General features: G+C 40.7%; 1 protein-coding gene across 1 annotated transcript in view; it reads right to left on the bottom strand.

The window, feature by feature from the left end:
• ADAM12 (ADAM metallopeptidase domain 12) overlaps positions 1-23,357 on the bottom strand; it is a 186,055-nt gene that overhangs the window by 77,551 nt on the left and 85,147 nt on the right. Inside the window, exon 4 of the mRNA XM_086467435.1 lies at positions 3,848-3,926. Within this exon, the coding sequence (XP_086323561.1) occupies positions 3,848-3,926 (79 nt within the window). The remainder of the gene's footprint in view (positions 1-3,847; positions 3,927-23,357) is intronic.

Genomic DNA, 23,357 nt, shown 5'->3' with positions numbered 1-23,357 from the left:
TTCCTAAATGGAAACCTTGGGTGTTTTAAACGACAAATTTTGGGAAGGTTTTGTTTCGTTTTGTTTTGTTTTGTGGTTGTTGCTTGTTGTTTTCTTTTTTAAAAGAGATTCAATGGTGTTTAAATTGCATGACTGAGAAACTTTTTCTGTGATACTTTATTTAAAGCTACAATATGGAATATTTTATAAAGTTAATCAGATGAACAAATTGGCTAACACATTTTACTACTTTCTATAGAGACACGTATTTTTATTGAAGGACATTCACATCTATGTTTGTCTATAGGAGGTAGACATCTATAACTACCTAAAAGGAAGTTGTAGTGAGGCTGGTGTTGGTCTCTTCTCCCAAGTAACTAATAACAAGAGGACAAGAGGTAATGGCCTCAAGCTGCACCAGGGGAAATTTAGATTGGATATTAGGAAAAATTTCTTTACTGAAAGAGTGGTCAGACATTGGAACAGGCTGCCCAGGGCAGTGGTGGAGTCACCGTCCCTGGAGATGTTCAAAAAACGTGTTGATGTGGTGCTTAGGGACATGGTTTAGTGGTGGGCTTGGTAGTGTTAGGATAATGGTTGGATTTGATGATCTTAAAGGTTTTTTCCAACCAAAATGATTCTATAATTCCATGATTCTATGATTCCATGATTCTATTATAAAGAGAAATATGAAGAAGCCAATCCCAACCCTATAGTTTGAAAAAACTCACAGAGCAAATGAAGGGGAACAGGTTGGAAAGGAAACCTTTTATTGAATTCCTCAACCAAGTGGCTGCTTGTTATTAAGAACAACCAAGAATAAGAGGGTCTTCTATTTTGAGAGGCAACAATCCAATTTCATTTTGTGGCTAGGTTATTGTATTTCCTTAATAACCCGCTGCTTGCAAAAGGCACCCACAACAGAGATACTTTCCCAGCACACACACATATCTGTCTGGAATCAAGGTTAATTTTATTGTTGACTAAAGGTTATATTACATTCCCAGTTATGTGACTGGCTGGAAAGCAATGATGGTGTCACGTCCAGCATTTCTTTTCTCACGGCTCCTTTGAATGCCACCTGGAAGCTGAAAACGCTGTTGTAAAAGGTTCCTATCTTATTAGTGCGAAGGAAAGTTATCACTCATGCTTCAGTCTGACAGGCATCTCACTGTGCCTTTTTATTACTCGGTTCATTCACACCCATCTAGCTGCATTAATTAACCTTTTCAGTTTTGGGGCATGGCTTTCACTTATAAAGCCTCACATAGCAGACTTCTAAAGACCACCTTGATTTTGTTACAGAAAGCAATAGCCATGAAAATGCTGGGCAAGATGGAATAATTCGGATATGAGTTTTCTGCAAATAAGGTTACACCATGAAAAATATTTACTTAGAGCATTTGTATTTTCAACATGAGCAACTGAACACAGAACAGTAACATTTAAGTTTCTAAATACAAATCTCAATAGCTTTTCTCAGTGAAAGAAATGACAGGAACAAAGTAATAGTGTTTTACTCTTGGGTATTTTTATCATCAGTACTCATAAAGAGTCAGTAACGCATTAGCAAGAATAAAGCCACAACAGAAGGGAGGAAGTCATAGACTGAATTTTTGGGGGATGATTGCTTCAGTCACAATTGCTATGGATGCCAAAGTTTTCAGCGTGAGTCTACTATTTCACTCTAGTTTAATATTATCCGTTACATGCATCCAGTTGATAAGACAGAAGAAAAAACCAACGCCCCCTGCCTCAGCACTGACTCTCATACAGCGACCCCGAAACATTCTAAACCCAAAAATAAAGTAGGTTTATTCTCATCACTTAAAGTAAGCATAAGGCAGAGGTGCAGTTCAGAGCTCTTAAGGCGGCAGTCCTTGGGGTTTAGCATCACCACTGTTAAGCACGGTCCTCAGTGAAACGGGGAGGGCGAGCTGGTACCTCGCCCCACACGGGCTGCTGCTGCAGTCTAGCTGTCTTTATCAAAGAGTGAATTATGGCAAAGGGCTTGATTTCTTTCCCTCTCTACACACAACTTGTCATTTTATTAACTTTGAGCTCCTTGTTGTGGCCCATTGCACAACACCGCTGAGATCCACAGGCTATACGATGCCAAAGTTCAATACCAAAAACGTAAACTTATCAGACCATGGCTTGCAGCTGGACTGGTAGAAAATTGATTTCTAGCTCAGTAACTCCACTGAACTGCAGGATTTTTTTTTTTTTTTTTTTTTTCTCCTATCACATCTTTTTATCCCTGTAAACTAGTATATAAAAATGGATGACCCCCTAAAACGAAATAATTACCATGGCTGATGGGTCATACTTAAAACAGTACTCTACCCTTACTTGAGATCATTTAATAAATACCAGCTTTTGACAACTGCAAATTTTTCAAGTGCTGTAAACCAGAAAAATAACCTAGACACTGACTCGTGTGCTAGAGAAACTCCCCAAACGACAGCTCCACAAACCTGACTTGGTTTGACCTCCAAGCAGAATTTGACTAAGCAACTTTTCAATGGGAAATTGGATTTGGTTTCAACTACAGACTATATTGATGTCCTCAGTGAGGAAGAGATATAAAAAGAAAATCACAGAGACTTATCTTTTTTAAACCATATTGCAGCATTTAATGAAAAAATGGATTCACTGATCACTCAAAAAGATACTTTAGGCAGCAAAATGCACTGCCTGTATTAATCATGACTTACTGCCACTATGAAAACATTTTTTTTTTAGTAAGGGAAAGTCTACCTGTCATTAGCTGGACACATATTCACGCTAATATAGGTTAATCTGTCAAAGGCTTGTGTGCTTCATTTCTTTCCTTTTGCTTCCTTCAGGAGCCTATACGGCCTTCCTGTTTCTAAAACAAATGATTATTTTCTAGTAAGCTGATTTTGAAGAAGATATGAGCACCCAGCAAAACAGAAAACACTGAAAGCTTTCAAAATGATTGCTTCACTTGGGAGGTCTGGAGCTATAATGAAGATGCTTTTTGAGAAGATGTTATGCATAGAAATAATGGCTTTCACGGATAGCAGCAAAGCCTATCATGGACGGGAACACAAAGCACGATGCCTCTTCTGACAATATCAATAAATAAAGAAATAATGTATCACAACAAATAATTTAGTGGACTCAGGCAGATAAAAGATAAACTTTCTAACCAAAATCACTTGCTGCATTGTTTCTAATTAAGATGTTCATTCTGTCAGAGGACAAAATCATTATTGCTTTCAAGTGCTTTTTATTTATAAAAAGCACTTTTTAATTAATAATTTTAAAAAGGATCATATTAGCCATATTTTTATATATATATACCCTTAAACATAAATATACACATACATACATATATATATATATATATGTATAAAGGGTATCCATAACAGTCTTTCGGTTCGGTTTAAAAAATAAACCAAACCAACCAACCCCCTCTCCCAAACCCCAGCCATGGCTTCCCCAGCGTGGAAAGACACCCAAGCCTTCAAAAACCTCTGATGTGAGCTTCTGCACTATGGAAATCAGATATTTAGGGCTTTCTCCCTAACTGAACCAAGACTTTCCTCCATAACTGATCAACAACGGCTGCCTTTATTATAAAATTTTAATGGGTATTTTTCCAAGAAGCCGAATAAATCTTACAGATTTTAAAAGTCACCTGGTTAAAACCCCACAGCTTGCCTTTAAAGTCTCTCTCTAAAAATTCATGTGCAGGATCACAGCAGTCAAAAAGGTACTGAAGGCAACAATAAAAAAAGATCACACACCGAGTTGTTTCATCCCATGGCTCAGATCCCGGCAGAGAGCGCTTCGGGTTTTAACGATGAAGCATCATCTACCCACGAAACACCAACCTTACCGTGTAATTGCGTGCGAGAACCACATCAGTGCCGTCTCTCAAATAATGTGTTTCTGTGAAGCTGCTGGCTAACAGGCCCCTGAAAAAAAATAGAGCACACTTAATATTACGGCCACATCACCTTGACTTTGTCCTTTAGCGGTTCTGTTTGAGAAAGTGATCAAAGCCAAGCATTAACAATACAACGACTACCAGGGCTATGTGCGAAATACGGAAAAATATAGCTGCAAATACCGAAGCTGCAGTACGTGAACGCTTCCTCGTTAACTGTGAAAAGACTACACGTACCCACACCGCTTTCTCTCCCAAATGAGGACTGCATGTCAGCACATTTCAGGATTGAATCTTCCATGTAGTTTTCAACACATTTTACATTCAATCTGAAATCTATACATTTGTGCATTGTTAAGTAACGATGGTTTGTGGAAAAGGAAAATGTTTTCCCCGTGCTACTTATTTTACTGTATAATGTGTTGTACTCATCAGCAGGTGACAACCCAAAGACTAGTTTAGCTCTTGGTAAAGCAAACGAACTTCTTCCATTGACATTCAAGGAAAAACACCACATTACAGAAGTGAGAGTACTGGATTTATTCTGGTCATCTGAAAAGGATATTCTTGAATGGAAATTTAACAACTTGAAATGATGTATCAGGACATGGTGAAAGACCACGTCTGTGATAAGATATTTTGTTCTCATTCTCTCCACGCTTCCCCTCCTGCCATTGGCAATGATAGAAATAATTCTGACTTGCAATTGCCATTTTCCAGAAATCTCCAGAGCATGTGCATGACAACTATGAAAATTTTTATTTTTGTATTAAGCTCATGGAATAAGGAAAGTAGCATCAGCCTTTTTTAAAAAAAAAATAAAGGAGTCTTGCTATTGATCTATTTTTCAACTCCTTATCTAAAGAGCATTTCTTACAAGGCCGGAAGGAAGAATATGTGTTCACCTTTACTCCTAACATAGCAGTACAACATACTCCTAACATAACACTTAAGCTATGCTCCTCGACACAAACATGCTTGAGTTTTGACAAATAGTTTAGTGAAATGCAAAAGCACAACAGAGAAGAAACCAAAGATAAATGCCACCATCATCTTCAGAAAACTGGAGAGCCTGGACTACTGAAAATCTTTGGCACAGCATTTCACAATGTTCTTTCTGTTTCACTTCAAAGACGCTTTTCTCCCTTGGGTCGTTCATTTGAAAGAACCAGGTCCTTTCTTTTATTTAAAGCTGGTTAATGCTGCATTCTTGCATATATATGAGTGCACAGTCTCGGTACGCATTGCTTGCACTTTATACAAACGTTAAAACTACAACATGAACAAAAATTTAATTTGCATTACTGATTTATTTCCACCACATTAATATCCACGACCAGGACCTGGTTGTGCTAGAAACTATGCAAACACTTACTAGAGAGAAAATCCGTCTTTAAAAGCCTCTATCTTAAAGTAGAAAAAAGAAAAAAAGATGAATGAAACAAGCCAAAAAAAAAAAAGAAAAATAAAAAGAAGGCAACAATGTAAAAAGAGGAGGACAGTGAAGCCCCAACACAACGAGTATTCAAGCACAGATTCTCACTTTACATTTTTCAGCTTGTGGGAAATATCAGCACATTAATAGCTACAGAACGTTAAAACACTGCAGCGTTTGGCGGGTTGTACAGGAACTGTTCTGGATCTCGGCCAACCACCACACCTACAGCAGGATCTGGTTGCTCAACCAAGCATCTAGTGTTGATTTAGATACTCTATATATTTCACCAACCAGCATGGTCGGGACACCTCATACCCCCTGTGGTGTCTCGGAGGGCACTTGACACCAATGTTTATCTCACCTCTTGTGCCTGCAGCCTCTGGAAGGCCTACCTGAAACAAAGTGTGCTCTATCCGTGCTTCCTACTGTCTCATTATCACAAAGAGCAGCTGCTTTCTTAATTAACATTGTTATTTAGATAACAGCCCTGCTAAGTTCTGCCACTTAGCAGGCATTAATTACCTGCAAAGGCAAAAGGTAAGATCCCAACCTCGTTGAAGCCAACAGAGTTCTGCTGTGCACTTTTTGGAAATGGGATTTCATGAAGGATACCAGAGCAATTTTTGTGTAATAGGACAAAATACAGGCAAGGGATAGGGTAACAGATGTAGCATAAGGGCAAAGTGATTGAGCAATATAGCTTTGTGCTCTGCTATTTCCAAAGTGTTTGGCAGCAGTGATGATAAAGGTGACCTTTCTGCTTCTGCTCATTCTACCCTCAGGCACAGATTTAGAAAATATTTCATAGATTCATGGATTTTAATACCAGAAGGGAGCGCTGTGATCGGTAGTCTGACCTGCCACATTACATAGGTCATTTGACTTGAATCAATCTTCTAGTACAATGATGGAACCAGATCCATTTTCTTACTGTATAGAGCCCTTGCCTAGATCTCTCATGATGAAGAAGCTATCACAGAAGGGCTGTTAAGTTTTTAACAGTTAATTAAGCTTGATGTAAAAACACTGCACTTTGTGTCTAGACTGACTCTGTCAACATTCAGTTTCCAGTCACTAGATCTCATTCTTTCACGTCAATGCTTCATTTTCATTTGAGTCTTTCATGGACAGTTCTACTTACTAAAGTGAGGAAATTCAGCAGGTAAACAAATCCCTGCTGTAGCTGGCATCAATCTCTCTATCAGGATGAAAGTTGGCTGTCTAGCCTGGTGAAAATACTGGCTGAACAAAAGAATTCCTAATGCAAGTAGTAGAAGTCTGGTAAGGGCACCGAGATGAAAGTCTCGCTATTGGACTAATCTAATAGAATAAAGAGTATGCCCCAACGTAGAGCCAAAGTAGGATTTCAAATCCTGGAAATTTCATTTACCACTGAAGGACCTTTTTGAGAAAACGAGAATGTCTTTCAGGAGTCTGCATTAACACTCCTTCAGTTTAGTAACTAGGACATCATTGCTGAGACATCTGTTTTCCTGCCACGTACGGCGCTAGGGCTAGTTTGAGAGCAAGCCAGAGGAAAGGTTTTCTCCACGCTGTAGAGGCTGGGGACCTCTACGAGACACATTGCCAGGGACTTCAACAATTTCTGGCACCGAAAGAAGCTGTTATTCCCACTTTCAAAACTTCTAATATCTTAAAAGCTGTATAGCCGTAGAAGCATGCAGCATTAGTACCCCGGGACAGCAAGTCATGTACAGGCATTTTTTGAAAGGTTATGAAAATCAAGTGTAACAATCACTCAAATTCCACAACCAAGTGTGCACCACTTTACTTTCCAATTATGGCAATAACATTTAACACACCGAACAATGAATTCAACATATGTATCTATTAGGTAATTTAATTATCCCCATCCCGCCCTCCAAAGATATGCAATGTAATAGATTGATCTACGTTTCTGGTTTTGACCCATTGTAAAGGAGATTAATAAAGGAAAGTAAATTAATTTAGATGGCAAGCTACTTAACCTAATTGGATCAATGTAATTCTGAAAGAGCAGGGATCAAAATAACATTAATGTATCACACTGCAATTCATCATCACGTCCATGTTTCAAATGTTGTCAGCTACAAGGGGCAGCAGTACCAAATGATTATCATTTTTTTGCACCGCATAAAGAGGCAGAAACAAATGCTACTGAGAACTATGAACTGGTGGATACTACCAAAAAAAAATCAATTGAAGCAACATCCCAACTTTCTTATTTATTCTCCGAAGATGCAAAAGTGCAATTCTTGAGTTAAATTACTTATGTACTTAGTCACTGTGTTTGCCAGCACCGTGGATTTTGTCACATTTCTCAGAGCCAAATTAGCACGTTGAAGCTTCGATGGCCCAGAAGGACAGGTTTTATCCCTCCTGGTCTATGACAAACACAGCACAGGCTTCCTCATCCTCTGTAAATCAGTAGCAAGCTTACCTGTCAGATTTGCTGAAATGTTTTCAGGTGTCAAGCAGCTTCCACTAACCTAAGCCTCAGGGAATATGATGAATGTTGTTTAAACTTCTAACCCTCACCTTCCCGGCCCCCTGCAATGTGAAGCCTTGGGTGGTTTGTTTGGAGATGGGGAATATGTTCTGTTTTAAACACATCAAATTTTTTACTCAATCCATTTAATGACAGGAATGGTAATTTAACACACTGCCTCTCACTTGCAAATGAGAAAATCAGTCTCTGCTCCTCAGGCACCAATATATTTTTTCAAAAGGTTATAATGGCATTTCATCACCCAGAGAGAGTCAGAAAGACAGAGTCACAGAAGTTACAGATGGAAAAAAATCCAGTGGATCATAGAGTTGGCTTCCCTGGAAGCCAAGTATGCTGTAGATCAAATTAGGTTCTGTCTCATCGAGCTTCAAATGTCAGAGCAATGCTGATCCCACTGCTTTCAAAGAGAGATTACTTTGCATTCCAACAGATGTTACTGTCATGATGCATTTCCTGATATTCAGCCTTTTATAGTTTTTCCCAGTTACAGTTCTTTCACTAGCCGAAACAACTGCTTTTCCTTCTTGGTACATATATTGTTCAGATAGGTGCAGATTATTATCATATTCTCCTTTAACCATCCACGTGCTAAGTATAGAACATCGGGTTATAAAAAATGACAAGAACTGTGTACTTTTCATGTTAGTGCTACTCAGGAAAAATCTAAGCACCATCACAGTAGGAGCAGACACCAGGGTTTCCCTTGGTGATACAGAAGAAACCAGTAGACAAAAACATCAGGAGCAAATCTCTTTCTAACAGCACACAGGGTTGTTTTTCAATCTCTCTTTTAGGATGAAACTTCTTTCGTTGCCCTCCCTGTTCCAGGTCATCCTGCTGCAATACAGATACAAGAGGGAAGACACCAACATTCTTATGCATCAAAACGGATCTACAAGGCTCTCAAAGCTGCTCTGTGAGACTGAAGTGACACCCAGCAAGTGAGATTCAACAGCACTGCTTTAAAGCCAAACAAGATGATGTCTGGATGGTCTGGTACACATTTCTTCAACATCCTGGGTGGTGTGTGGCTCACTGTTTGACATCTCAGAAGGACTACGCCTTGCTCTGGCATGACATGGAGAATAAAACTTGACCTCTGCTTCAGCAGGGAATCAGGGCTGGCAGAAGAGACCCAAGTTTTTACAATAATAAATCCCTGCTTCTGCTAGCACTGTCTGATGGTTAGTGCCAGCGAGCAAGCAGGGACCTGGGCTTCTTCTCTGGGGCAGGCACTCTGTGGCATACAGCCCAAAGGCACCCAGCACTCCCAGGGATGTGGCGTGATCTGCCTACTGCCATCTAGCTCTAACTAGGACTTTAAGATGAGGCAAAGGGAAGCAGGAACTGGACAGTTAGCTAAAACCCCATGCCTGAGATAGAAACACCATAAGCAACTTCTAAAAGCAGCATTGTGTTTTCTTTTGAAACTCATGGAGGTCTAAAGCAGCCTCAAACCAGAGCTAGAGCTTTGTCAACCATTCGATCCTGAGGTCTGACCTGCCTAGGAATGAATCTTGGGTACTCTGCATATACATTGCCAGACTCACAGCACTGAGATGTGTGATCTGATTTTTGTTTCTGCAACTCCTTAACCTGTAGAAAGGTTTGGAAACGCAGCCCCTAATCTTCCCCTTAAATCTTTTTTTAGATACGGTCACACATGGACATCTCTGTTCTGGGGTCTGACGTCACAGCAACGCACTCTTTGGTTAGGAGGTTTTGCAGGGTTGCTTTTAATGACATAGAGAAGGTGCAGCGAACCTATTGAGCTTTGAAAAGGAACATACACTTTTCATGCTCTTAAGTTTGCCTTTCTTCTTACTTTTGGCTTTGATTAACATCTCAGTATAGTTATACTACTTCAAGAACGGATGTTCTAGGAAGAACGTTAAATATACCTATGACTTCTTAAATGACGACAGCCAGCTGTCTACCTGCTCTGTGGGAGCACTGATCACAATAAGCCACTGGTAGCGCAAGGCTGACTCAAACCTGACTGTGGTGCTTCGTACACTGCCTGGAGCTCAGACAGACATTTGACCTTTACTTCCACTCGTTACTCTTCTCCTTCCAAATGATAACGTGCCAGTTTTCTCCCCCATCCAAGTACCGCCTCACTCTGTTATACCAATTCTTATTAAAAGCCCTCCAGCTATGCATTTTAAACCTTGCCTACAAATGGGGGAGGTGAGGAGAGTGAAACAGGATGGCATACAGGCAGTTATAAAAAATGTCACCCAATCCTCTGCCTGCTGACACCAGCATACTCCATTAATTCTTAAGCATCTCAATTCAGGTCATTTTGACCTTTAGACTGGAATTAGTTGTTATTTCTTCAATTGTGTTATTTCTTCGCAGGTATATCCAGAGGAATAAACAAGTCTGTTAAGCCTGCTGCTTCTGCAGTGGTGGTCTCAGTGCAAGTACCTCCTGATACTCACAAAGGCGATACTCACAGAGGCGTTTTTCAATTCTTCTTTCTCATTACAATATAACGAATGAGTGAAGCATGGGTAATGACTTTCCCATGCACAGGCATCTAACATCATCCTATTCACAAAACCGCATATTCTTTAAACATGCCACATTCTTTCCCCTTGTTTAATTATCTTAAGTGATTTGAAATGCTTTTGGACATTTTCCCATTGAATGTCTCCACTTCATAATATCCTATCTGCTACACTCCAGTGTGCTGCCATAGAGGGACTGCAATGTCATAATTGAAGAACCTGAGAGACTGAAATTCGCAGAGCTTAATTAGCACAATTCTGAGGAACACAGCAGAGCAAAATAGAACTATAATAGCCAGGAAATCAACCAAGCATCCAAAGTTTCAATATTAACTATGGTAGCAGCCTCTGGCCTATTTCACATGGTCTGTAGACAGAGAATTTGAGCTGATCACACACTACATTTGAAAAATAGGTATCTGTACTTCTACCCGGTTCTTTTAATGCAGAAATTCATATATCCTGTGTCTACTGGAGTCCGTGTTAAAATCCCGCTCCCAACCCCTTGCAGGAGTGGGACAGTGTCTGGCCCTAAGAGACCAAATTTCCATAAACACATGTTACAACGTCAAAAGCAAGATCCGTGCTCTGAGTTGTCCCCAGACAGTGTGTTGAAACACAGGTAGCTTCATCGACAGCTCTCTCTGGTGTGCTGGGGACAGGCAGACAAGACGGACAAGCATAGCATCTAAAGCCTACAAGCATCCTGTCTTCAGAACTGGTCGCTACATGTGGTTGCAGCGCACAGAAACCCAAGGAACAGTCTAAGCAAACGAATCGGAACTAAGGGCGAAAAGCACCTCCCTAGCAGGCAGTCACTGAGTGAATGAGAGCTTTGTTGTTTCCTGACCGCCTGGAAAACACACCGTAAACCTCACCTCCCCAGACTTCAGTAGGAAAAGATTGAAATTAAACTAAGCACATCAGCGGCCTCCCATGCTGTTCCAGGCTCTCAATGCACAACCTGCTTCCATCACTCATTGTGATGTTTATGACAAACATTTACTTGCCCGAACTGTAGCATTTATTTTGTCATTCCAATATCAAAACGTTAATGAAGAGACTACTGCTAAGCAGTGTCGCGGTGAAAGCATGTTCTCCTTTGGAAGAAGATAAACAGCATGTTTTCCAACAAAGCAGATGGGAACAAACATCTCTCTAAAATGGAGAGCTAGGCCAAAACCCTCGGGGCAGTCATAACAGGACAGCATCAGGCACCCTGCACCTCAGATGGTCATTAAGGGAAGAAAAAACCCATGCAGCATGTGTGGGGGAATGAGAGGAACACCAGCAAGGTTCAATCCATCTTTGCAAGGGAGCTTGGAGACATAGCAAAACTTCCCCGGCAGAAGAGGGAATGGCATTGTGTACTTCTGTGAGCTTTGACCAAAACTGCTCATGTCGCACACACTGAAAGCCAAAGCCAGAACTGGTTTCCCAGCATCCCACCCATGTTAACCTCAAAGGTGCTCGGACTTTGTTTTTCATCCACCAACTCCAATATACCAGAGCAGCATTTGATAGTTTTCAGCATCTCTCTCACAGAATTATCCTAGGAGAGCTCCTAGGAGGAACATTTTAGATTACGTCCTTGAGCTTCCCTGTGTAGAAGAATAACAGAAATCAAGTTATTGGTTCAGCTGGGCAGTATGCCATGAAAAGCAAACACCTTCATTAAAGGCTTCAGCCTAACACCGGCCACAAATCGTTGTCCAGCTATGCGAGATGACAACACTTATTGGTTAACTGATTTTTGATGGAAAAATACAATTCTGTACATTTAGGCAACCTGTGTAAGCTGACTGCTTTAGAGCTGCTTTACTGTGTGAGCTACATCAAGCAGTTTTAACTTAGAATAACGGAAGTGGCTGTGAAACCCTGAAGCAATGTGCCAAAAGTTAAAGCATTGTGCTGGAAATAACCACTGAACTACTACACCTCTGAAGTATCCACGGCAAAGATCAAAAGTAATGTGCACTGCTACGCTGCAGGCTGAACCCGGACAAACTTACACAACTCAGCATTCTGAATTGGCTTTGGCTAGACTAAAGACTAGTACAGCTCTGAAACTTCTGGCTCCCTTTCCATGGGTCTGTTCCTCAGATGACAATACTGTGGTTTCTGATGAAATGCATACTTCCTCTTATTATGCCTCCACTAAAACTCATACAAGATAATCTAGGGGCTTTTTTTTAACAATCTGATCTTGCATGCAGAATACAGAATTAGAGTTACAGATGTAGGCAACACAGACAGCCCCATAAAACCATGGCTCAAACAATTCACTAGAAAACATTGAGACGTCTCAGAAGCTAAGAAGTACATATATCACAAGTGGTAGCCATAATATTTTAATGCATTATTTTCTAACAGCACAGTGCTGCCTTTCATAAGACAAATTCTTTACAGTCCCTGTAACGCTTCTAGGATAGCATATTTTCGTTAAAGAGTAAGTATGGAGATACTGGGCTGGAAAGCTGTCAAATTCTATTTGAAATGTTTCATTTAATTAAATATGTCATTTATAGCTGAGTAAAATTATGCTGCTGAACAGATGTCATCGGTCAAATTGTCTGTGCTTCCATCTGAACATTTTCAGACTACTACAGAATTCTATTTAAAACATCCCAGAAAACTAGTCCTACCATGGAAAATTTATAAACATAGAAATTTAAGCAATTCCAATGAAATATCAGAACTTATTAAAATATAACTAACAAAATGTAAATAGAGCCATGGGATTACCAAAGGTTATATGCAAGTGTCTGCAATATTTTTAGAAAGCCAGGCTCTTACATTAATGAAAAGTCCCTGAGCCTACATTTATTCCTAGACTCTAACCAACAATCACATCCTCTCTGTATCTTAGTCTGGCTGTTGAGCGTGTGCCTTTGCATTTTTAATTTAAATGAAGTTGCCTTGCCATTTCTGCTAGTTTGTTGAAACATAAAACAGAATTTTTGTTTTGCTAAACCCGCAATTTTTTCCTTGCCACAAGAATGAGCCGTTTGCTCTAGGTAGGCTGTGCCCATTATTTCACCTGCAGAACACCATTGACTTCCACTGACGTTGTCTCTCTCACAAACCTTTTAAAATTCTGGATGAAGAGGGCAGAGATGCGTAAGGATATTTGTGTGCGAAAGCTGTGTTTAAGTCTCAAGCCTCCAAATCTGGTACACACGCTCATCTAAAACTAAGTAGGTGCAAAAGCCCTAAAACTGGCCACAGGCTGTCAGACCAAAGGTCCACCTAGTCCTGTGTTCTGTCTCCAACAGTGGCCAATAACTAGGGAAATAAATCCTGAAGAGGACAAGCACGCTACACTTCCCTGAAATACAGCTCACACTCTGCCTCCAAAGCCTTTATGAGCCAGGGACCAACGTGAAGCGGTGACTCTGCGATGAAACAAAACCTCACAGGGGTGTTCTCGCTCTCCCCTGACACTTTCCCTTTCCAATCAAAGCAGTGACTTCCATGAAGATCAATTAATTTGATAACACAACAAAACTGCAGCTGCAGATTTCGGGCAACGTGTTAAGGCTAATGGCAGCAATTGCAGCGTGGTGTGCTCGGAAGTCTGCTCCCGTGGAAGTCGATGGGTAAGGCTTTGATTTCAGTGCCTGGCACAATTTTGCTGGGACCAGCCACTAAGATACCCACTGTCTCAGTAACCTGTATGCTTTCGTTTGGAGGCTGACTATGAATGCCTGTGTGGTTTTCAAGTGTGTAAGGTTTATTCTTACCTGAGCAGCAAAGCTGCAGGAGATCACAGCCTCCTGTTAATGCTACTCCGATCCAATGAAAATAAAATTGCTCTCTGGCTTTGCTATCAGCATCATTTCTTGCACGAAGGTGTAACCACGTGTTTTCTAAACCACTTCTGACACGAGCACAGTGTCCACCGTGCAGGGTTGAAGATGGTGGGCTGCTCCTGCCCCGTACCAACTGCCTCAGCCCCTGACCAGGGAGTGCATCCCAGACACCGCATCAGCTGTTGGCATATGGCACTTCAGGTGACTTGGAAAAGCCTGGAGTGATTTTTCAAGTAACGTTAGGCTCTACTCTCAGAGGATGATCGCTCATTTCCAACTAACTCTGCTTCAACACATGACTTGAAATGGGGATGAGGTGATCTGGGTGTTTGCAGAACAAAAGCATGGGCCTGAGGTACCAAGCAGTGAGCAAGTTTATAGTGTGGAGGCATGTGAGAGAAAGGATGGGGGCTGAAATATTCCTCCTTCCTTTCCTCTTTCTTACCCATTACTCTCCTACACTCCCTGCATTTTACCTCACCCATTCTTCATCATCTTTCCACTCCTTCTCCTTTTCCCCACATTATGCCTCCATAGCCCTCCTTTCATCACCTCTTACACGCCTATGTTTAGTATTACATGCTAAACAGGAGATATGTGTTTCTTAGTAAGCCAGACACAAAAAAGCAACGCAACCACACTGGTGCTTTTCTTAAACAAACCTCAAATCTGTGGGTACCACCACATGGTATATGAGGCTGGCAGTTGCCAGGGCACCAGGTAACCAACTCGACAAGACGTGACTTCTGTGGGACCTCTAACAGAGAAAACACAGATCATCAGCCCTGTTTGTCAGGTCAGGCTCCATGTTCATGTTTTCCAGGCAGGAAGGGAAGAATGGCCAGTGAAATCAGGACACTGGGGTAAGGGCAAAATAGGTTTTTAGATTTTTCTTTGATTTTTTTTTTTTCCTCACATCTCTCTGCTGCATCCTTCCAGTGTACCTTAGTTCTTGACTGCCATGTGTCAGCACCCTTTATGGATCAAGTAAACTCATTAATTCAACAGAAAATGACTGCAGGAAAACATCAGACCGCCACCCATGGCTTTGGCTAGGTGAGCTGGCTCACTGCAGGCTACGAGCGTGGCAGAGCTGCAGCAGACAGACGTGGGAAGGAAGGGCAGGCAGCGGGGCTGGGGCATGAGCATCCCTCCTCCCCGGTCCAGCAGCAAGCCTGCAGTCAGCAACACGAAGAGAAACCGCACGGCATCAGCTGCTTCTGCTTTTACTTATTTAGGAATTGATTAATGTCAGAAACAGATTCTGACTTCTTGCTACGGTAAGGTTTTTTGCTGGCCCAGGGGTCCCAACTTGCTTCTCACCCACTTTGAGGGTATCTCATTGCACTGACGTCGCTGAAGATATGCCGGTAAAGAGCTTGGGTGACAGAAGGATCAGACACTGTCTTTTAGCAGTTAAGACACAAAATTATAATTTTCTTTTCAATTCAAGGAAGTAATTAGTTTATAATAACATTTAACATTTAGTTGCTGACAGAGATATGACACTTATCTTACATAAGTCATTTTAATTATTCCTACTATCCAAGACTTCAAAAATATTGTCTAGTCTAAGCTAACAATGCCTTTCCAGATATTTTTGGTTCTACTGTCATTTGAAAAATTGATGCCTAGAGCACCAGCATTTATCAAGCTCATTATAGATTTCATCCAAATGACTACAGATAATTAAAAGTATGCTTCATTTTTATTCTAATGTTTTCCCCCCTAACATTGCAAAGTAATTCTGTTGTTGCTCAGGGTTTTAGGAATTAATGTAGACTTGTCTGTCAGAAAATAAAGCTCCACAGGATTATATACAAACTATTCGTACATACAGACATGAGTCTGACATGCAGAAATGATTTGTACATACACACACTTTGGAGCACTATATGCATTTGCACACACATAAAATAGTCTTAAAAGTGAACGGTTATTTCAGACACTTGGGTAACCATCCTCTGAAAATCAGTCTTCTCTAAGGCACTCGGTCAAGACCCCTTTAGAAAATGGTTGCTATACTTATCTTTCACCTATATGAAACATATGCACCTGATGCCCCATCATCTTACACCACGCAGAACTACTCACACTTAACAAAGCTTATGCACACCACAACTGCAGACACAAGTGGAGAAATCTTGGCAGCACATTGTTTCATTCTGCACAGGCATTACTAACTTAGAAGACGCCCGGAGAGAAGAAACAAATCTTTTGAGAAACTATCCAACAGGATTCTGGAGAGCCACCCTTCCTGAGCTAAGATTTAAGTGATCTATCGAAAGGTGTTTAGTGATGTAAAACCCATTAGGAGACTGGATTGCTGTACAAATGCAGGGCATGCATGTCCACACAGCACTGAATTAACATCAGTTTAAGTATTTTTTTTCTACTATGCATAGATCAGGCTATGTCTGTCATACCTGGAGCCGCTGTAATTGTTAAAAATGCTCATATAAAACATGTATATGATTTTTTTTTTAACTGTTACGAGTTTGCAATAATTAGTACAACACTGAGTTTGACTTGCATATTAATTATTAATACATTGCACCTAGAAACCTTCTTCATTCTAAGCTCCTTAACAGTACTTAAAGAATATCATGTGTGATGAATTTTCCTTGGCACACCTTTATCATCAAATGCTTTATGTTTTTACATGACTTTCCAGGTTACTTTGAAACTAAAATTACCCATAAATAGCAATTGCATTAAAAAGCAATTACAGATACATGCCATTTTAATGCTTCTATTATAATCCACATTCTGGTAAGTCAGACAGAGACTATTTAATGACACAGGCACAGAAGAAACTCTGATGATTTAGTATTAACATCCATGTGAAGCAGGGCTAGCAGGGGGTTGGTGAGGTAGTTTCAGATTGAGGTAGGAAAGAGGAAAAAAAATATAATGAGTAGAATCTGACATAAATATTAGGAAATAGATCTATATTTTATAAAGGCCATTTTATCCAAGACAGTTTAGGTTTCCTCCCACTCACAAAATGAATTCACAGTGAATAAACCCTTGACTCATGAGAATATTTCACATGCAGATTCAGATTTTATGTAAATTATTTAAGTCTGTTTTAGAAAGTTTGGGCAGTGATGTGGAAATGTTCCCCTGCCTATGCACATCAGTCAAAGAAACAGCACTCGTCACCAAGGAATTCAGAAAGGTAAAAGTTTTGCCAACAGGCTTAAGACTAGACTGTGGCATGGAAAAAATGAGATGACATTATTCTATCCCTTAAATTTGCTTCCTCCTGACAGCAGTAGGAGAGGGCAGTGCCTTGGGTGGGGCTGTGCTAGCAGTACAAACACCTCTGCCCAGAAGAGCACATTGCGAGCTGGGGAAACCTAAACTCAGAGAATGTGAAGACATACATTAGTGCCAGTCAATATCCAAAAAGGAAATTTTGCAACCTTCACATCTGGACTACCAAAAGCAAGGTTAATTACATGAAACGGTAAGACTTTTTTGTTTTATCCCCTGGTTATTTCCAAACCACCCAGAATTATCTTTATTTTATCTGAGTTACACTCAAGCCAGGACAGGTTCCTCCGTATTTTAGTGTTGGATAGTATCAAATAAGGCAAGAGATTGGTTTTAACAACAGAGGACTAAACTGACAAAACCTCTACAGTAAGCCCCACAAAAAGAGCTCTCCAAAGCAGAACTGCTGAGACACTATGAGAGGCTCAAGGTAATCAATGTATAATTGTCCACTGCACTGCAAACACAAAAAAAATTCCGTTTGCTTTCTTGCACATTGCTGAATTTTTACTCTTTAAATTTATTTATGTCCAAAAAAATACATACAATATTTTACTGTTGTTGGCCCTACCTAAAATAAAGGGTGGTTTTTGATTTAGGCTGAGCTCTGCCGTTAGGTCAATACTAACAGGGAAATCATGAGGCTGTTTTATACTTGATGAGAGATGTTACACCGTGCTGCACCATGGCAATGAGCTACAATGCTTCCCTAGCAAAAAGCAGGAGATAAAATTTTATCAGTACTGTGCCAGCTGCCCAAACAACGCAGCAGACGCTGAAGGCGCACGGAGACTTTCTACCACTCGTGTGTCTGTCTGCTACCCAAAGCTGGACAAGCCTACAACAGCGCTGTCGACAAAGGTTAAAGAGAAAGCACACGTTACAGAAGAGATGCCAGGTTGTCAGGGAGATGGAGATAATACTGAACAAAAAAGCTCTAACCCAGCTCAGTTAGGTGAGGGAAGAGAAGACACAATTGGAGCTACTAACAAAATAGCAGGGAATTCAACAATTTGGGAAACGTGTAACGGGATACTGAGCCTTTCTCCTCCAGACTTCTGGGTTTAATTAGATCCTTGTCCAAAATAAGGGAAAGGTTTTTAGCAACTGATGGCTGATGTGCAGATTGCAAAAAATGAGCTGGCCTGGGAATAGACTGTGATATCACGGTACAATGCACTCAATCTAGCCACGTTCCCCTTTCCCCCCTCAATGCTGCCAACTATCTGCTTTGTTATCAGTCTGAGCAGGAAGGTGATACCGTATAAATTCCCAACTATTCTTTTGCTATTAGGAGACAGGAGGCAGAGACCAACTGAGGTAGATGAAATGGGCAGAGTATAGAAGAGTGCAGTAAAACTGGCTTACACACTCTGCATGCAAAGTTCATCAATCCCAGGGATGTTAGTCCAGCATCTCAGACAGCTAACCAATGCAATAAAAGGAATAAATGAAAATGAGAAACAAAGAACCACCTAGGAAAATCTAAGCCACCAAAGAAGTACGTAAAATTTTTCTTTAATATTTGTGGGCATTTTCCAGGTGCCGTTAATGCTTTGGTACATCCTTCTACTGCGTTGAATGTTTTTCTTCCCCACCTCCTGACTGTTTTTTATGGGAAGCGGTCGTTTTTTCTTAAAAAAACACCTTAATTGCATTCACATTTTGGCCTAATTTTCCACAGAGGAGTCAGGTCCTTCATTTCAGCAATAAACCACATGTACCCAGCCACAGCTTTTAGGTTGCATAGAAGTTTTTATGATAACCACCGTTATCACAGCCGTAACATGTTTAGATGCCATTAATGAAATACCTCTACTTGATTCTACCCTTTAAGGCCAAACTGGTTGGCCCTTCATTTCCCCTTGGTCTGCTCCAATTTGTAACACTCCAGAGAGGACGAATATTCCAGTTGCACTTCGGAAAGTGCAATGGCTTGCAGTTCACATGACCTTCTGAGACATGCTGTTTCCCCATATCACAACACGCCAAGCGAGCCGAGCTTTGGTCTGCAGCCCAAGACACTGGGATTTTTCAGCATCAAGAGCTATGAGGAAATCTTCCTTGGAAGATGTTCCTCAGTGCAGCAGTTCATTCTTTACCTTTTTCTGAAAATCTTTACTCTTAAAGAAGAGATCTTGTTAAAGATCTTTAAATCTTTACTCTTAAAAGAATGCATCAACTGATGAATGTACATACTTGTTTCATAAGTGTATTTTGGACACACCTAGAAAGTCCACAGGAAGCAGTATTTCATAAATATCAGTGCAAATCAGCAGAACCTTATTATCTCCTGCTGAGCTATGGTGATTCATATCAGCTGAAAGAGATATGACAATAAAAAATAGAATGCAAAAGATACCGTGTCCTTCAACTAAAATCAGGCAGCAAACAAACGAAGCTGAGTTTTGAACTCAATGCAAGACAGAATTGTAGCTTATGAAAGAAGAAAAAAAAAAACATCACAGCACTGGAATTCCAGAAATCTGCTCTCCTAAGAGGAAATTTTTCTTGTCCTTTCTGCTGGATGAGAGTCTCAAAGTACAATGTCACTGAAACAGGAAAGTAACTGCAGCTACAGAGACCCAAATCTGCCAAGATACAGACAGCGCTGCCAAAAAGGCATTTTAAACTTTAACAAGACCTGACCAGAGACTATTTGGCTTGTCTCAGCTTCCTGATCGTTAAAAGCTGGAAAGGTAGCAGGATCTCAGCAAAAATACCTGGAAAGCCTAGGTGGCAGAAAAATAGCCAGGAGTGTGTCTGGAAGGCGGAGGACACAGGAACATCGTTGTTCAGTGAGGTTTCACCACTGGACAGTTCGCTGATACATACAGAGTTTTAAAGATATTGTTTACTTGAAAGATTTTCTAAATATATCAGCCTGGCTTGTGACTCTACACCTCAACAAACAGAAGCCAAACTTCCCCCAACTCCCAAAATGCCCTTCCACATCTCACTGAGCTTAATTTTGTTCATATTTCTTTATATATTGTTTTCTTTGATGGTCTAGAAGCAAGAAAGTCTTATAACTTTTTGAGATGCAAATGGTCCCAGCAGGAAAGCAATGACCAACCACCCAATGAAAGGATCAGCAAGAAAATGTTGACGTTTTGTATGTTTGTATCTGAAGAATCCCCATTGCCAATTACAGTTGGCTGCTGTCAGACAGCATTACCCCTAACAAGATCTCTAGAAACACACAACGAACATGATCTTGAAGTTTCTAATACTCCAGATCAGTAGAAAGCTTGAGGACAGTGATATCATGCTGCCAACAGCTGTCATAAGTAGTATGGTTTCATCTTGTCGTTGGCCTAACAACTGTCTTTTCCTTTTCTATTTCGTGCTTCAGCATATCTTCAGCTGTCACAACAGATACGTCAAGCAATATTACACTCCAAGAAATATGAGTTCAAATTACTTCCCAGAATATTCCTCTTCTGGCCTCTCAAAAGCATGAGTCTATTTTCTCAACTGCAGTCAGTGCAATAGTAGAACTAATTCACTCGATATCAGTGTATCTTTTCCATCAAGTACCAACTTCAAGATGTCAAAGATTAATCCGAAAGGCAAATTCATGTAAAATTGCTAAATCACAGCACTTATGTGCCGAGTTTCTATGCAAAACTTCCCAGCTACAGGAAGAAAAGCTTTGCTTACGGCACCAATGCCAAGGTAACAGAAAGATGCGCTCTGCAGCCCACACCGACTGATCGCCCTCAGGCTTTTGCCCACCAGCAAAATTAGGAATGTGCAATGCTCTTTTTAAGCTTTGCTCCTTCCTAATAATTATCTGCTCCTGGAATCGCAGATGTGAAGAACGTAATGGTTTACAGACAAATCCTCAAGAAAACAATACTTTTCCAGTGGTATAGATCTAAACGTGTCTACAATAAACCATCCAAGTTGGGGGAGGAAGGGGAACGGTCATTCTAAGGGCTGCAAATCCAGAAAAAAGCTGCCACAGGTAACAAACACATTACAGGTCAGCCTGCATTCACTGCTGCAGCTCTCGGTGGACTGTTCAGACCTTTTTTTCCCTATGCAAACATCAGCGCTCAGGAATCCTGTTCTTTCATGAAGACACAGCTCTTGCTGTAGCAGAGCCTTGAACCTTCCAAGTATTTATTGTAAGGTGTCAGTTGTGGGTAGCAGTGAAGAAGAAAGGCTGACGCAACCTCTTTCTCGCTTTATGTCTCTATGCTAAAAAAGCAGGTGTGCCACAGCATGAATATTTTATTTCCGCAGAGAAATTATTTCCTCATTATAATGTACTAGCTGCTCAGCACAGCTGATTTCACACTTGGTTGCTGTAGATGATGCTACGGGTCATACAGTCGCTTTCTGACACACAAGACAAAAACCTGTCTGCTGGAGTCAAAACACAAGCTGTCTTCATCAGGGTCAGTATTTTCACTCCAATTATTACAGCAAATACAGTTTATCTGTAGGTAGAAGAAGAAGGAGAAAGCCAGCAGACAGCATTCGATCGAAGACAGACATCCAGAAACATATCAGATAATACAGAGGAGAGCTAAATTGTGTCTGTACAGAGGTAGACATGCATCGAGTATCCCAACAGTGAAGCGCTGCCAAGAAAATGAAGTCGAGTCATTTTAAATTGCAGTAAAGAGTATTTTCAAGTTTTCTCTTTTCCCTTTATTCGCCTGCCAATTGTGTGTGGGGGGGTACCATTTCATTTTCCTGTTTTGAAAAACATCTCCTCCTCTTCCCAATGGGTAAAGCCTACCAAAACTAAATAGGAAACTGCAGAATTATGGCTAGGATCCAGCTGAGATTTCAGCACTCATTTAAGTAAAAACACATGCTTATTTCCAGTTTTCTTCAGAGAAATCTTTAAGCACATGGCTGAAGCTTTTCAAGTGGTTTTTTTTTTAATTATTAATTTTTTTAAACTGTTGGATAAAAGTAAATGTTAAGTAACCAAGCCCTTCAGAAGAGAAGCAGCACTCAGGTGTGTAGGCATTAACTGGGACTTGTACAGCACGTAAGCCTAGGTTTGCTCAGGGCACTTTCTGCCAAGACATTTCTCTATCTAGAAAGCCAACGTGCAACGAACAGGAAGAAAAAAATATGAACTGTCCTTCATCTCCTTTGTGCACAGTAACTGCTGAACACATCCAGACAGCAGCATGACTTTTAAGTGTGGCCCATTTAACAAACAAAGAAATCATCCTTAAGACACAACGAGAAACCACAGAGTACTAGCGCTCAGCGTACCTGTAAAACGGGAGAGCCCAGTTTGGACTGCAGCGGCTCTTATATCCAGGAATAGACAGGGAAACGCTGAGCGTGAAAGCAAATCCAACACCAAGAGCAGAGAGTACGGCAAGTGCCACCCTATCTTATCACGAAAGAAGACGGACAAGTTAGCAAAGCCATTCACTAGGCACAGGCAAGAAAAAAGTGTTTTCATTAAAAAAAGGCATTCAAAAGAAAATATCAATCTTTCATCTCTATTCTTGCTACTTTGGCTGTTCTCTCTCTTCAACTATCCTTAGGCTTCTCACCTAAGTGGTGAAGAAATCAGTGTCCTCTGACCGCTTGGCTCCTGCCTCCCAAAAACCAGGCAGGTGCTAAGCCGCTGAATGCCAGGCTGGTGGGTCACCAGCAATTTGGTTTCAATGGTCTTTATGCTGCTGCAGGACCTTTGAGGCACACAAGGCGAGGCCAGCTTCTGCTTGCCCCAGGTATTCATGGTCATCCATGAGTATCAAAAGTTTTCTGCCTCGCATCTGATTAACTCCCATACGAGTCTGGAAAACACTACAAAAATCTCCATTGAAATAAAAGAAGGGATAACTTATTTTAGAAGAGTCCCTTAGACACCATCATGTTATTTACAGCTCCAATATCAGCAACTTCTGTACTCCAGGCAGAATGA

Source organism: Leptosomus discolor, chromosome 6 (genome assembly GCF_034619465.1).
Source record: "Leptosomus discolor isolate bLepDis1 chromosome 6, bLepDis1.hap2, whole genome shotgun sequence".
In the NCBI taxonomy this organism is placed as follows: domain Eukaryota; kingdom Metazoa; phylum Chordata; class Aves; order Leptosomiformes; family Leptosomidae; genus Leptosomus; species Leptosomus discolor.
The sequence above is the reverse complement of the archived record's forward strand: the minus strand, read 5'-3'. Positions and strand labels throughout refer to the sequence as shown.